We start from the raw sequence: 16,331 nt of genomic DNA, 5'->3' as shown, positions 1-16,331 counted from the left end.
AGATGACGCAGACAATTACATTGATGGAAGCTACAATCTATATGCAATATTAAAGCTGATCTAGCACCTAATTTTTTACTTTTTTAAAAAAAAAGTACAGTACGTTATCTCCTCAGGTGAGAATCTCTCAAATTACTTCCTGGAAACAATGAATGACAGCTGAATTAATTATATTCTTTGATCTGGGTAGTGTATAGGCCTATCACACACAGTCACTCTCTTCACACACAACTCTGTTCTAGGGGAGATTATCTTTGAGCAAAGATTAAGCAAATTAATCATGATGTTGCCTCCCTAAATAACCCTTAGCTCCCAGCACAGAGCTGGCCAACAGTAGCCATAATGCAGAGCATGGGACAACATTTTGTCGATACTTTTGTGGATACACCAACTGACATTTTTAGCATGGGATATTAGGTGAGTTTACTCAATCTTTTATGTTAATGAAATGTTCATTTACTTTTGTTTTAGTTTTATTGTCGATGAGAGGAGTTGAGCTGTCGCACATATACCTCTGTTCAAATTAATCTACCTTTAGCCTAGCTACTTTGTAGGTAACACATAGATAACCTTGTAGATAAAATATAGATAAAGTTGTATGTTTCTACCATATAACAGTGTCGGCAATGTTACTTTACAAGAATATTTAGTGATAGAAATGAAAGGGCCTATGTGATAAATAGTTACACTATCGGCACAAATGTTTATTTGTACAAATTCCTGATCAGAAATTGGATCAAAGAGACTAAACTATTTTCAACTACTTTAATATTATCCAATAGCCTGAAATAGCAAAGAATCCTATATAATGAATACAATGTTGTTTTATTCATTGTTGTAGTTTATTGTAGTCTGGCAGTAGTCTGTTAAGCCTGATAACACCATGTCCCTTGAAGTAAACAACATATGCCCTCAAGACGTCACTCAATCTGTTACCAGTTTAATCGGACCAGTAAACACTTAGGCCTAACGAGGAAGATGTGATTTTGTTGATGTCCTTTATGCGTAATGACCATTGCTAATGGGGCCTGTCTCTTGTATTAAGTCTGTAATCATAATCATCATGTGTTCACTTCTTCTTTGGTAAAGAAGAAGGTATAATAGACAAAAAAATATATACTTATATATACTTAAAAAAATAATTGAAATAGCCTACTCATTCAAGTACATAAGGAAAGATCATTGTTGCATTACCTCCCACTTGTATGATGTATTACTAATTTTGAAAATATTTTCACAGCACTTTAAAACCACTTAGGTGTAAAGCCCCCTGTTCTGGTTCCAACCAACATTTTTTATTATAAATCGAAATGGCTTGCATTGAGCGGTAGCCCTGATTCTCATGGACACAGCAGTATGTCTCTTCTGCCTGTGTGAAGCAGGATGTGAAATCTGACACCACTTGAATCTGGGATGTCCCTCCTACCATTTAATTTGATCTTCCGACTGTCCATCAACTCCTGGCTGAACCCTACGTCCCAGCCACTAACAACGCATATGCCTGGAATCCTTACTTATCGAAACGCAGCAGGAGAGAGTGGTTTTTGTTGTTATAGCACATTCAGAAATCGATTTGTAGCCAATAGATTTTAAACAAAAAAAAAACTTTTTTTTGTCATAGATGGACTAAATTAATATGGGAGCAAAAACTAAAGCAGGAAGCACCAGCGACTCGGTTAATAAGAAAGTGGTCAGATGAAGCAGCTGCTAAGCTACAGGACTGTTTTGCTAGCACAGACTGGAATATGTTCTGGGATTCTTCCGGTGGCATTGAGGAGTACACCACATCAGTCACTGGCTTCACTAGAATCCATGGATTACAGGAAACATCCGCATTGAGCTAAAGAGTAGAGCTGCCGCTTTCATGGAGCAGGACTCTAACCCGGAAGCTTATAAAAAATCCCGATATGCCCTTCGACAAACCATCAAACAGGCAAAAAGTCAATACAGGACTAAGATTGAATCGTACTGCACCAGCTCCAATGCTCGTTGGATGTGGCAGGGCTGGCAAACTCTTACAGACTACAAAGGGAAGCACAGCCGCGATCTGCCCAATGACACGAGCCTACCAGACGAGCTAAATTACTTCTATGATCGCTTCAAGGCAAGTAACACTGAAGCATGCATGAGAGAATCAGCTGTTCTGGATGACTGTGTGATCACGCTCTCCTTAGCCAATGTCTTATTTTTTTTATTTTATTTTACCTTTATTTTACTAGGCAAGTCAGTTAAGAACAAATTCTTATTTTCAATGACGGCCTAGGAACAGTGGGCTAACTGCCTGTTCAGGGGCAGAACGACAGATTTGTACCTTGTCAGCTCGGGGATTCGAACTTGCAACCTTTCGGTTACTAGTCCAACACTCTAACCACTAGGCTACCCTGCCGCCCCTTTAAACAGGTCAACATTCACAAGGCCGCAGGGCCAGGCGGATTACCAGGACGTGTACTCAGAACATGCGCTGACCAACTGGCAAGTGTCTCCACTGACATTTTCAACCTGTTCCTGACTGAGTCTGTAATACCAACATATTTCAAGCAGACCACCATAGTCCCTGTGCCCAAGAACACTAAGGTAACCTTCCTAAATGTCTACCGACCTGTAGCACTCACATCTGTAGCCATGAAGTGCTTTGAAAGGCTGGTCATAGCTCACATCAACACTGTTATCCTAGAAACCCTAGACCCACTCCAATTTCCAAACCGCCCCAACAGATCTACAGGTGATGCAATCTCTATTGCACTCAACACTACCATTTCCCACCTGGACAAAAGGAACACCTATGTGAGAATGCTATTCATTGACTACAGCTCAGAGTTCAACACCATAGTGCCTTCAAAGCTAATCAATAAGATAAGGACCCTGGGACTAAACACCTCCCTTTGCAACTGGATCCTGGACTTCCTGACGGGCCACCCCCAGGTGGTAAGGGTAGGTAACAACACATCCGCCACGCTGATCCTCAACACGGGGGCCCCTCAGGGGTGCGTGCTCAGTCTCTTCCTGGTCCTGTACTCCCTGTTCACTCATGACTGCTAGCCAGGCACGACTCAAACACCATCATCAAGTTTGCAGATGACACAACAGTGGTAGGTCTGATCACCAACAACGATGAGAAAGCCTATAGGGAGGAGGTGAGACCTGGCCGTGTGGTGCCAGGACAACAACCTATCCCTCAATGTGATCAAGACAAAGGAGATGATTGTGGACTACAGGAAAAGCACATTCTCATCGACGGGGCTGCAGTGGAGCAGGTTGAGAGCTTCATGTTCATTGGTGTCCACATCACCAATGAACTATCATGGACAGTCGTGAAGAGGGCATGATGACAAAGCCTAATCCCCCCCAGGAGACTGAAAATATTTGACATGGGTCCTCAGATCCTCAAAAGTTCTACAGCTGCACCATCAATAGCATACTGGTTGCATCACTGGCTGGTATAGCAACTGCTCGGCCTCCGACTGCAAGGTTCTAAAGAGGGTAGTGCGTATGGCCCAGTACATCACTCGGGCCAAGCTTCCTGCCATCTAGGACCTCTATACCAGGCGGTGTCACAGGAAGACCCTAAAACTTGTCAAAGTCTCCAGCCACACTAGTCATAGACTGTTCTCTCCGCTACCGCACGGCAAGCGGTACCGGAGCGCCAAGTCTAGGTCCAAAAGGCTTCTTAACAGCTTCTACCCCAAGCCATTAGACTCCTGAACATCTAATCAAATGGCTACCCAGACTATTTGTATTGCCCGCCCCTCTCTTTTTCACACTGCTGCTTCTCTCTGTTTATTATCTATACATTGTCACTTTAATAACTCATCCTACATGTACATATTACCTCAATTACCTTGACTAACCGATGACCCCGCACAATGACTCTGTACAGGTACCCCCTGTATATAGCCTCGCTATTGTTATTTTACTGCTGCTCTTTAATTATTTGTTACTTTTATTTCTAATTTTCTTTTGTTGGTATTTTCTTAAAATGGCATTATTGGTTAAGGGCTTGTAAGTAAGATTTTCAAATAAAATGTGATTTGACAATAATCAATCTACTGTTAACCATGATTTCTTCTAATTAAATGACCAACTGTCATTCATCTCTTTCTCTCCATAGCCTATTAACCAGCCATAATGAGTGAGGTGGGTCCAAGAAGGCCCCCCCAGGACCAGTCCTCGGGGAGTGGGCACACAGTGACCACGTCACGTCACCCCTATATCACAGACCCCATCGCCTCCAAGCACGTCTGCTTCTACAAGAGCGGTGACCCTCAGTTCAGTGGCCTGCGCATGGCCATCAACAGCCGCACCTTTAAGACCTTCGATGCCCTCCTGGACAGCCTCTCCAAGAAGGTCCCGCTGCCGTTCGGAGTGAGGAACATCACCACCCCGCGGGGTGTCCATGCGGTGCACACACTAGATGAACTGGAGGATGGGAAGGCCTACATCTGCTCAGACCAGCGGAAGGTCAAACCCATCAACATGGCAGCAGCCAGTAAGAAGCTTCCGCCCTGGTACCATGCCAGGCCCATGAGCGCCCGCCGTCGGGCCTTGCAACTGGCCAAACAGAACCCTGGCAGGCCCATGCGCAAAAAAAAAACTGTGACTGTGCGCACACCTAAGAGGCTAATGGTGTTTCGGAATGGGGACCCAAGTGTCAAGCACAATATGATGCTACAGAAGAGGACCACTCCCACCTTTGAGGCGCTGCTGGATTACGTGTCCGAGTTGATGCACTTTCCTGTGGTCAAACTACACACACCGGATGGAAGAAGGGTAAGTGCTCTCTCCATGCCTATGGACACTACAGTTACTGCTAATAATAATAATAATAATTTCAGATTTGCTTGTTATTGTTCAGTAACACTTCTTTCATATGTTCAACCTCAAGCTCCAGTTAGAGCAGGACACCACAGCTGATACTGTAACCAAACACGTGTGCCTCTCCTTTAGAGGTTCAGGCTCTCAACTCACTCAACATTGGTATTATCCTGTGATGCTCTCACGTCATGACTGGAGGTGACCCAGCCTTAACTGATTGGCAGCATGTTGCCTGACTGACACATAACAGCCAGAGAAAGAGAAAGTCCTAAGCTCCTTAATTGTTAATCATATTAACTGAGGAGGCATTCTGGGATACTGTTTCTAGGGAGTAGGGACCTCAGAAAGTTCACCTTTTTTTTATGTGTCCTGAGATTGATTTAGCCTTGGTGTCCAATATTTATTGAATTATCAATTTATCAATTACAAACAATTCAATTGATAATTTCAACTCTTCTACTTCTATTTTTGTTTAGCAAATTGCGCATGATTTAGGTACTAGGTATTTGGTGAAAATAATTTGGATAAATAAAGTATTAGCTTTAAGGCAGGATTTTACAAGTGGGCTATTTTAATAATTAATAGATGCCGTTTTTCCCATCAAAATGTAATTCCACTACTATTAGAGTACAATAAAAAATATTTCATTTGTCTGTCTGCAGGTGGATGGGCTCCCTGCTCTGATTCTATGCTCTGGTATTGTAGTAGCTGCCGGTCGGGAGGCCTTTAAGTCTGGAAACTACAAGACACAGAGATCTTCTGCTCCAACATGGCTTCCTGCCAGACGAATGGCATCTAAAAGACTAAAACAACCGGCACCCCGTAAGTCTAATTAGCTATGTTCACTCAACATTATTTTTATTTTTTTTGCCTTGATGTTTTAAATAGAATTTTGACAGCATATCCCTTTTAACTGCCATGTTTCGCATTACTTTGAGAATATGAAGATGCACTGTTAGACATGAATGTATGTCACATCTACAGTGCTGTCTGTCTAGCAGTAATCTATCCCCTCCCTGTCTACGCACCTTTACGGGATAAGCAGTGGGAAAGTGCTGAGACCTTAGTTTCATCCATAATACCATGGATGACCTACATAGACCTACTCTCTTCATATGCAGCCCGTCATGATGCAGTAAGAACAGTGTGGACAGTGGATCTGGTTTTCTAACTAATGTTTTTCTTCTCTTTTTCTTCTTGCTTCTGGGGGATTTGATGACCTGCTGAAACATCCTTGCCTCCAAAAAATGTCCATCCATCATTTTTCACATTCTCTCCTTTGATCCACTCCAAAGGGAAAATGAAGTCCGTGTCCAGTAGCAAATCACATCTTTTCTCCTCATCGTCAGAGAGATACTTTGTGAATCAGATACACCACTCCGTTGCAGGAAGTCAGTGTGACCTCCCCAGTAACAACACGGGATCTGTGGTGCTGGAGGCTGGCCACTTTCTGGAGTCAGTTGCCGAAACGGACGCCGACACCTACAACGGACATGAAGAGCCAGACAACTGTATGCCCGGTGATGATGACATTGAGAAGTCCTTTCGGGTGAACCAAGATGGCAGCATGACGGTGGAGATGAAGGTACGACTGACCATCAAGGAGGAGGAGACCATCCACTGGACCACCACCCTGAGCAGGTCCAGTGTGGCCAGCCAGCTCAGTGTGGCTGAGTCTGAGCTGGAGATCAGATCTCCTGAGTCCAATGCCCTACCACCAACACAACCCAACGCCATGGGCACCATCAATGGGTACAATGCTAAAAAGGATGATCATGATGATGAGGATGATATGTCTCCAGAGGCCAGTGGACTTACCAGTGTGGAAGGAGATGATGAGGATAATTCTAAAATACATGTCAGTGAGGTCTCTCTCAGGAGGGCTCCTACCCCAGGACCCAGGAGATCCAGACAGAAGCAGGCCTCATTGGAGAACATCAACACACCATCAGGAGATGAGATTCAGGAGAACATTGTGGGATCATACTCCTACAGAGAGACAACTAAGAATGGAGAGGTCAAAGAGGAGTACTGCATGGTCAGACAATGCAGCAGCAGGCCAGTCCCTAAACCAAGGAGAGTTGGCTCTATGGATATCAACAATTACAATAAGACTCAATCCACTTTTAAATCAGGGGCGGCAGAGATCTTACAGATCCAAAATGGCGAGGAGGAAGTCAGAGAAAGTGTAATGCAGATATACGAGCAGCAGACCTGTCAGGACAATTTCCTTGCTAACAGCCAGTACAGTGTCCAGGGTGTGTCCACGTATGGTCTGATGTATGGGAGACCAGCCACCTCGGAAACAGCCCGCTTCTCCTCTAGTAATGACTTAGAGATGGAGCTGGAAAGACTCTCTACAGCCTCAGAGTCAATCAGCGTGCGGAGGGCTGACCAGTCTCTGTCATCTGACTTCACCATACCCACTTTTAAGGCTGGAGGATCTGTCCTAAGAAACGGGGTACTAAATGTCCATAAAACCAGTCTCTCCAAGCCCACCAAAGACAACGAGACCCCAAAGTTGGTCTCGGAAGCAAGCAAAGAAAATTCCACCACTAATGCTGTAAAGAAAGTCAAGAAAAGGTTCTCAAAGCCCAAGTTGAGAAAGTACCAGGTTCGTAAGAGTACAACACCAGACAAAAGACGTAAAGAGAGTAGTGCAAATGGTCCTGAAAACAATAAAAGAGTGAAAACTGGGGGGTTTAGCCGCAATGCATCGATAAGGAAAATTTATGGACCAAAACCTGCCAGAAGTCTAATGAAAAATAAACTAAAAGGAAAGGAAATCAAATTAAATATTGAAAACCCAAAGGAATCGTCAGTGAAAGAACTAAATGTTAGTGAAAATGGAAATGAAACGTCAGTTTCAGTAAAGAAATCATTGCACGTTTCATTTCCTACGGAGGCCCAGGTGAAGGCAACACTGAAAAGGCAGAGGTCCGTGCACGAGGAGAGAAGGATTGCGAAAGAGTGTCACGATTTGTCACTGCCTGCACTCCTTTCGTCCTCTTCTAATATCAATGAATATGTTGAGAACTGGCTAGAGAAAGCCCTCCCAACTGTTTACCCAGACCCAGTGGAGGAAACTCAAAATGTGGAGACACCAACAATGTCTCAGGTAGAAACTGAGGGGGACATTATTCCAGATGTGTCAGAAATCAATTGTGAAATGGACATTGAAGAAGATGAGTCTTGTTTTTTGAAAGAAAAAACACACATACCAAGTAGTCCATCTTTGGTAACAGCAGCATTTCCAAATAGAACATTTGAAAATATAGCAACACAGACAAACCTGACTATGGAAAACACAACATTACCATGTCCTTCTGACCCATCATTGCAAAATACCCCATTACACATTGATACTATACAGGAAAGGTTGCCCACTAATCCCTCAGCTGAAAATCCACCTCTCTCCAACGGTTTCTCTGTCTTTCTTCCTGCAATAATCTCAGTAGAAAAGTCATCACCCTCTGACAGTCCTTCGTTGGAACAAACATCAATGCCCATCAAGATCTCAGTAGAGAAGCTACCAATCCCAAATGATCTGTCATTGGAAAATACATCAGTACCAAATAGCTCCTTAAAAGAGAAGATCCCAGTCTCAAACTGTCTCTCGCCTGAGAAGACACCACTGCCTGCTAAAACACAAACAGAGAAGACACCACTGCCTGCTAAAACACAAACAGAGAAGACACCACTGCCTGCTAAAACACAAACAGAGGAGACACCACTGCCTGCTAAAACACAAACAGAGAAGACACCACTGCCTGCTAAAACACAAACAGAGAAGACACCACTGCCTGCTAAAACACAAACAGAGAAGACACCACTGCCTGCTAAAACACAAACAGAGAAGACACCACTGCCTGCTAAAACACAAACAGAGAAGACACCACTGCCTGCTAAAACACAAACAGAGAAGACACCACTGCCTGCTAAAACACAAACAGAGAAGACACCACTGCCTGCTAAAACACAAACAGAGGAGACACCACTGCCTGCTAAAACACAAACAGAGAAGACACCACTGCCTGCTAAAACACAAACAGAGAAGACACCACTGCCTGCTAAAACACAAACAGAGAAGACGCCACTGTCTGCTAAAACACAAACAGAGAAGACGCCACTGTCTGCTAAAACACAAACAGAGGAGACACCACTGCCTGCTAAAACACAAACAGAGAAGACACCACTGCCTGCTAAAACACAAACAGAGAAGACGCCATTGTCCAACAAAGTCTCAGATGGGTCTTCAGTAGTTAGCAGTCCCTCATATTTAATGTGTTCATCACCTAGTAGTTTAGGTGATGAAGAACAACCCTTATCAAGCAGTCCTTCATCAGACGAGGCTCCGTCAACGACTGGCCATGTATTTGAAAAGACATTGTTCAACCACTCCACTCTGAAAGAACCACCATCGCCTAAACTCGCAACAAAAAAGACACGATTGCTCAGTAATCTCTCCCTGGAAAAGCAACTATCATTCAGGAAAGCCTCAGCTGAAAAGTCTTCAACATCCAGTGATCCTACTGTGGAAAAGGTGTTGGTGGATAAGGCACCAATCTCCAATGGTCTCTCATCTGACAAGACATCACATCCTGCTAAAACCTTAATATCCAACAATGTCTTAAATGAGGCTTCATTAGCTAGTAGTCCCTCATGTTTCATCTCGACATCACCTACTAATCGCACATCAGATGAAAGAGCCTTATCAATCTCCCCCCTATCAGAGGAGGATCTATCACCCACTGGCCATGTATTGGAAAAAACAACATTGTTCAACCACTCCACTCTGAGAGAAACATCATCACCTAAACTCCCAACGAAGAAGACACGATTGATCAGTAATGTCTCCCTAGAAAAGCAACTATCACTCAGAAGATTGTCAGTGGATAAGTCTTCATTGTCCAGTAATCCTACTTTGGAGAAGGCCCAGTTATCAAACCCTGTCCAAATCACAGTAGACAAATCACAACTACCGAACAGTCACTCATTGGAAGAGACATCGCCACCAAATAAGTCTTCCTTACCCAGTGACTCCACTTCAGAAAATACCCAATTATCTAGCATTCCTCAACAAGGAAGGACACCACTACCAAGACATATCTCTTTGAAAACACAATTGCGCAACAATTTTTCACCTGAAAGAACAAATTTACCCACTCTGATGACGAGGAATAAGTCAGCTCCCAGTAATCTCTCTTCAGAAAAGATACCAGTACCTAGTAATCGCACATTGAAAAATAGACTGTCACCATATTCTCAGACTTTGGAAATAGTGTCACCACCTACGAGACTCAAGGCAAAAAAAAAGCCAGTATCTAGAAATCACTCTCTGGAAATCGAACCGTCCCCAGTAAGTCCCACCTTGAAAAGGACACCTCTACCAAGGAAAAGCCGCCAAACGCCATTATCGCCTAAGTCAACGCCAGTACATCTCAATTCCTCCATGAAGAAGACACCAACACCTCCCAGTCCCGCTTTGGTGAATCACGAAGAGACAAATGGTGATGATAACCTGAGCAATTCGGATCAGGGAGACAGTACAAAAGTAACAGCAGAGGAGCGTCTAACAAAAGCACAGATACCATCATACAGAGAACAACTACCTCCCCAGCCAGACATGAAACCTGTGCTAGAGAAGCTCTGTTTCTCAATTCGGTCAATTAGACAAATCACACACAACAATCGTCCATCTTGTCTTGAAAAGTCAAACAGCTTACCTGATTTCTCCTCCCATGTGGCCTCTACATTTGGGTCATCCTCCAAAGCTCTCCTGGCATTCTTATCTGTTATTACCTTAAAGGAAAGCTTCACTAACTGGAACATACCTGAATTGAATGCAAACAGTGTAAGCTGTGCTGAGGCTTTGAAAATGATAGAGTCTCTGAGAGAAATTGCCAACATAGAGGATGCAGAGGAGTTGAAAGCTAGCCTGTCAGATTTGCAAAAGTCTACTTCCTCACAACTGCTGCAAAGTTGGAAGGGCTTCCAGGAACTCAATGACAAAGTCAGAAGTCGCAGCTCAGCGCTGAACAGTTCAGAGCATGAGCTCTTGTTTGAGACACGCCCAGTGGAGGACTACAACATTAAAGAAAAAGCACTGGATATCGATGAGCTAATAAATGAGCTTGATGTGCCAGAAAAGGTCAAGGAAGCATTGGCAGCCCTTTCAACAGGGGTGAGCATGAGCATGGATGGGAATGAAACAAAAAATTCTAAAAAAGCTCATGAAAAAGTGGAGTCATCCCCAGAGGGAAGGGTAAATGCCAATTCAACCGCAGTCCCTAAGGAAGAGGCTGAAAAATATAATGTGCTTAATAAAGAGGCTACTGTTGATGTTAAATCCATCATTAAAACATTTACAAATATTCACCATCCCAAAGAGGTGGCTGAAAATACAGTGTCACCAATCCCAGAGAGCCCAAGCAGTAGGCAAGAGCAGTACATCTCCTCAAGAGAACACAGCTTTAAAGAGGATTATATTTGCCACAGAAACAGACAGCCAGCAAATAAGGAAGGTGCTGAACTTGAGCAGGACAACTGGGAAAAAGAGGAGGCTAAATGTACATACAAACAGGTTAACCATGATGAAGAACAGACATCCTCAGAGATAGAGCAAGCTTACAGTTTAGTATTGCATGATGGCTATTTGGACAAGCCAGCCTGTTCTGTGGAGGCTAGAGAGAAGGATGGGGACATACAAGCAGGCTATGTGGAGGAGGAAGAAAGCTTGAAGAAAGAGCAAGAATACTACATTGAGAACCCACTAAGTCATGTGGAGCAGGAGGTTACATCTATGGAGCTGCAGGTCAGCTGTAAGGAAAGCGTAGAAAAAGACCAGGCTAGCTCAGAGGAAGAACATAAATGTCATGTTGAGGACCAAATCAGCCACGTGGAGTCAGAAAGTAAGTGTGTGGAGGAGGAATGGATGAAGGAAGAGCAACAATGTCACATAGATGATCAGCCAAGCTATTGTGGGATGCAGGTTAGCCGTGAGGAAAGAGAGCCCACCCCTGAGGAGCAGGCTAGCTCAGAGGAAGAATCTGAGTGTCACATAGGCCAAAACCATGAGGACCCAGAGGTCAAATGCTTGGACCTGCAGGATAGCAGTGAGAACGGAAAGTCCACCCCTAAAGAAGACCAGGCTAGCTCAGATGAAGAGGAACGTCATGTTGCGAGCAAACCAACCCATGAAGAGCCTGAGGTTAAATGTACAGATGTAAAGGTTAGCAGTGAGGAAAACATGTCTAGTCTTGAAGAAGAGCAGGCTAGCTTAGAGGAAGAGCTCGAATGTCACACTGAGAACCAACCAAGTCACGAGGAGAAAGGGGTTAAATGTACAGATGTAAAGGTTAGCAGTGAGGAAAACATGTCTAGTTTTGAAGAAGATCAGGCTAGCTTAGAGGAAGAGCTCGAATGTCACACTGAGAACCAATCAAGTCACGAAGAGAAAGGGGTTAAATGTATAGAGATGCAGGTTAGTAGAGAGGAAAGAGAGTATACCCCTGAAGACGACCGGGCTAGCTTAGACGAGGAAGAGGAAAACCGTGCAGACAACCTTCCCAATGCAAATGCACACATTAACGTGAAGGATGAGCAGACTCACTTATGGATGAAGCAGACTACTGAAAATGAAATAGTGTCTACTGTCATAGAAATGAAGCCTAGCTTGGTCAAACAGCATTCTAGCGATGACAGGATGGATAAGGACAGCGGAAAGGATAGTGAGCAGCATGTTAGCTTTGAACAACAGTCTGATACTGTAGAAGAAGCCAACGTTGAGGATAATCGGCGTGGCACAGAGAAGAAGAAAGTACGCTGTGAAGAGAAGCTGCCTAGCTCTGAGGCAGAACATGTTGGCGTAAAGGATGAGCCATATACAGAGGATGAGAGTTATGCAGAGTATGAGGAAAGCTTCGTAGAGAAACAGCCGTTTGAGGAGGATACGAATTACGAAACGACTGAGGCAAAAACAACCAACCGTTTTGAGGAACCATTACCATCTGTAGCAGAGCGAGTAAAACTACTGGATAAGAAGATTGCTGATGTAGAGCAAAGGAAAAACATTACATTAGAGACAACTGGCATCAAATCGTTTGCCCACATAAAGGTTCCCGCTTTCTCAGGTGGCGATGATTTAACAAGCGTATCCCATCTATCTAATGAACAAGCTGAGCTTGTGGAGGAAGCATCTGAGATGCAAACAACCAATTATGTTGTTAAGGATGTCAAAGAGCAAGACAAAGCTCCTGTGCACACTTGTAAAAGGACAACGTGGCCTATAAATACATCAGAAACTGTAGTCATGTCCCCCCCAGCTCCACAATCCTCCTCGCTAGCATTTAGCTATGATGGCTGTATAACTAGAGAGCCTGAGGGAAATAGGGTCAAGAAAATAAAGGAAATGTTTATGGCAAAAAGCATTGTGGACATTCAGTATGGACAAACAAGACTAACCAGCCCAAACAGCTCAGATCTGTCTGACAACAGGCCAGGGACTTCTGACGGTAGTCATCGATCACTGACGTCAACTGAGATGTCCAGTGGTGAGGATGATTCTGTGAAGAAATCCATCACGAAAGGCTTTGTCAGGAGAACTATTGAAAGGCTTTATGGGAAGAAAGTCCTTGCCAGTGAAAGTCAGCCAATATCTGTCCCAAGACCAAAGTCCAGAGAATTTCCTGGTAAGATCAGCCTTTCCCCATTCCATAATGCACGGACCAAAGTAATGTTGGACTTATCATACTTCAATGCCACAAGCTCCTTTGACACATACAGTGAGCCAACGCGGTGTATCGCCTTCAATACACAGGTCGGGCCTGGAGACTGTGTCCCGATAGAAGAAAACAGGTGGCTCCTCAGAGAGTGCGTGATCAGAAAGTCTGTCTCAGAGCCTATTAATATTTACAAGAACACATCTGCGTTAACGGAAGATGAGTGCAAAGATGCAAAAGAAGATGTTCCATACTCCAATTTCGGCCACACCGATCAGGAGGACATGGTGAAGACTGTGAAACCTTTTGTGGCAAAGTGCACCTATTTCAACCTGCCTCATGGCTGTGACTCAGACCCGTACCAGGATGACCTAAGTTCTGTCAGCAAGGGCAGTGGCATGGGTGACGTCTCGAAGGACAGTAAAGACAATGCAGAGGAACCCAAGTTGTGGGCTGAGAAGAATGGAACCCTGCCAGATTTTTCCCCTACTGACTTCAAGATGCCAGATAATAAAGTGCACCCTCTGATAGAAGGCCCGGGAGGTGGAAAGGTTGTGGTGGTCCAGCCTGGCAAAGGTCAGTCTGGCAAAGGTCAGACAGATGTCAAGAAAATTCCACAGGACCCAGATGCACTAGAGATGCTCTACTTCTCCTGTGGCCAGCACTGCCCCATCCTTTGACTGTGACACTTAAATATGGGCTCTCTGCTAAAGTCAGCTTATTACGGAGGGCATTCAAGGTACAAAGAGATGTCGTATATTTCTTTAACATGGATAAGACTCAGTGTGTCCTGTGGGATAAAGTTATTAATGAATACTTTGTGCCTGAACATTAACGTTGCCACTATGATGGCTTATACAGCATGATATCATAACACATTGTAATGGATTGTTAAGAAAATATACATTTTACAATAACTTAGGTGGAATAGACAACACTAATGGGTGAAACTTATTTCACTAGTTTTTTCTATATCATGTGAATTGTACAATTTTCAAAAAAAACATTTTACTCAACAATCTGTTATGCCATGTTCAACTTTTAATACCTTTTAAAATATTCTGTAAATATTGCATCTGTACATATTTTTACAATAACACCTTGACCGTGTATTTTCTGTGTACTGTGTATTTTCCACCCTCCATTGGCACTAGGTAGGTGGGCTGTCCTAAGAATGAGCATCCTGTGCATTACTATAATCTTGTTTAAAATGCTTTAAACAGATCAGGTCCTCACTGATGTCACGCAATGGCAATCCCCTTCACTCAGAACCTAACATGCCTCTGGGTCGTACCACAAAATCAGTGCCTTTATTTCAAGTAGAAACTGTGCACACGGATAGAATTTAGAATGTAGACCACATAGACTATTCAATAAATCAGATTGTTCTTTTATATGAATAAAGGTTATTTATTTCATGGGATTAGTGATTCATTTTAAGATAAAAAAAATAAAAAACTGTCCCTCTTAAGGTGAGCCCAATAACGTGAACTCAACTCAATATGGTAAACAATTCCTTTTTTAAATGTCTATATATTAAAAAAAAAAAGAAACACTGAACATCTAATAGTAAAACTGTGTAAAAGCAGGCGAGCTGGTTCTACCATTTTGAGCAATTTGCGGTGGAAAACTGAGCAGTTCTAGCAAAACACATCAACGCTGTTACCCATAGATAGACAGGCTATAAATGTTTTAACGATACATTTTTAAAATTGTGAAGCTAGCATTCAATTGCCTCCCCCTGTCACAAGGGGATTTATGGATGATTTAAGATAAAGCCGTCAACCCTGATATGGTGATTTGTAACAGGGTTTTAACCTCTTGAGATGGGAAAACATATTTTTGTATTAAGTTGAACATGTGCTCTTTATGACAGACATTTTAAATTAGGTGAAAGTTACACTACTCAAAAGGCAATGAATTAGTGGAACGACCCCCCCCCCAATCGAGGTTCATGGTCATGCCTGTGCAGTGTGGTCAAAACGGTGCTTGATCACAAGCTCTAGAAATTTATTGTCTGTCAGTAACCCCCTGGTACATAGCATTGTATAGTGTATTAACTGTACAGTTCATTTATTTGTGTAAATGCATTTCTCTTGCATCATTACATGAGAGTGAATTCTTAAAGTATAGAATGAATTCAGAAAGCATACATCGCTAGATTTGCATTTATAAACAATAGCCATAAGCACAACTTGCAATAACAAACTTTCATCACACTACTTCTATCATAAATGTACATTTCTGGCAGCTGTGATATATTCTATTGAGTGTTTTTTTTCTTTACTGAATTTCTGTCATTTATAAATAAAAACAAAAGCTATTCCTGTTTTTGTCCAAGCTGTTTGTCTATTCTCTGTGTTTAATGTAGCCACAGGTTGACAAGTGTACAAGATTCATCTGTAAAGGGCTCGTTTACTGTAGATGCACATTTTGGGTGAATATACTGATGTGTGTGGTCACGTTTAGTGGCTAATCAGTAGACCCTACATTTGTGGAAATAATTATATGAACTATATTTCCCCTATATAACATTTGGAAGTAGTAAAATATTACACTGTAATAGAAATTAACCTCCTGGTTTTGATCTTTTCAGATTTACTGAAGTTCTTCCCGGCCTTTTCTTTTTTGTTCTAAACGTTCAGTCATTTCCACAATTTTTCCTTTTCAGTATCAGAGCAGCTCTGAGGATCAACGTAGCTCAGTGTTTTCTCACGCCCAACGTCTGAGGAAGTGTCCATGTTGTTCTAAGGTTATTTTGTTTCTCTGAAGTAACCTCCGAGCAGGCCCGGTGTTGTG

The 16,331-nt window shown here is 43.0% G+C and overlaps 1 protein-coding gene across 1 annotated transcript; it reads left to right on the top strand.

Annotated features, from left to right (window-relative positions):
- The first annotated feature begins 334 nt into the window (after positions 1–334).
- On the top strand, positions 335–16,062 carry LOC127922042 (uncharacterized). The gene is made up of 4 exons (XM_052505630.1): positions 335–417; positions 4,109–4,767; positions 5,475–5,634; positions 6,108–16,062. The coding sequence occupies exons 2-4, from the start codon at positions 4,126–4,128 to the stop codon at positions 14,210–14,212; spliced, it is 8,907 nt and encodes a 2,968-aa protein (XP_052361590.1). The 5' UTR covers positions 335–417; positions 4,109–4,125; the 3' UTR covers positions 14,213–16,062.
- The last annotated feature ends 269 nt before the right edge of the window (positions 16,063–16,331 follow it).

Source organism: Oncorhynchus keta, chromosome 4, assembly GCF_023373465.1.
Source record: "Oncorhynchus keta strain PuntledgeMale-10-30-2019 chromosome 4, Oket_V2, whole genome shotgun sequence".
NCBI lineage: Eukaryota > Metazoa > Chordata > Actinopteri > Salmoniformes > Salmonidae > Oncorhynchus > Oncorhynchus keta.
The sequence above is the reverse complement of the archived record's forward strand: the minus strand, read 5'-3'. Positions and strand labels throughout refer to the sequence as shown.

Coding starts and splice junctions, on each gene's coding strand:
- LOC127922042 (XM_052505630.1), top strand. CDS start 4,126: ATGAGTGAGGTGGGTCCAAGAAGGCCCCCCCAGGACCAGTCCTCGGGG. Junction 4,768..5,474: donor ACACACCGGATGGAAGAAGG/GTAAGTGCTCTC, acceptor GTCTGTCTGCAG/GTGGATGGGCTCCCTGCTCT. Junction 5,635..6,107: donor ACTAAAACAACCGGCACCCC/GTAAGTCTAATT, acceptor TCCACTCCAAAG/GGAAAATGAAGTCCGTGTCC.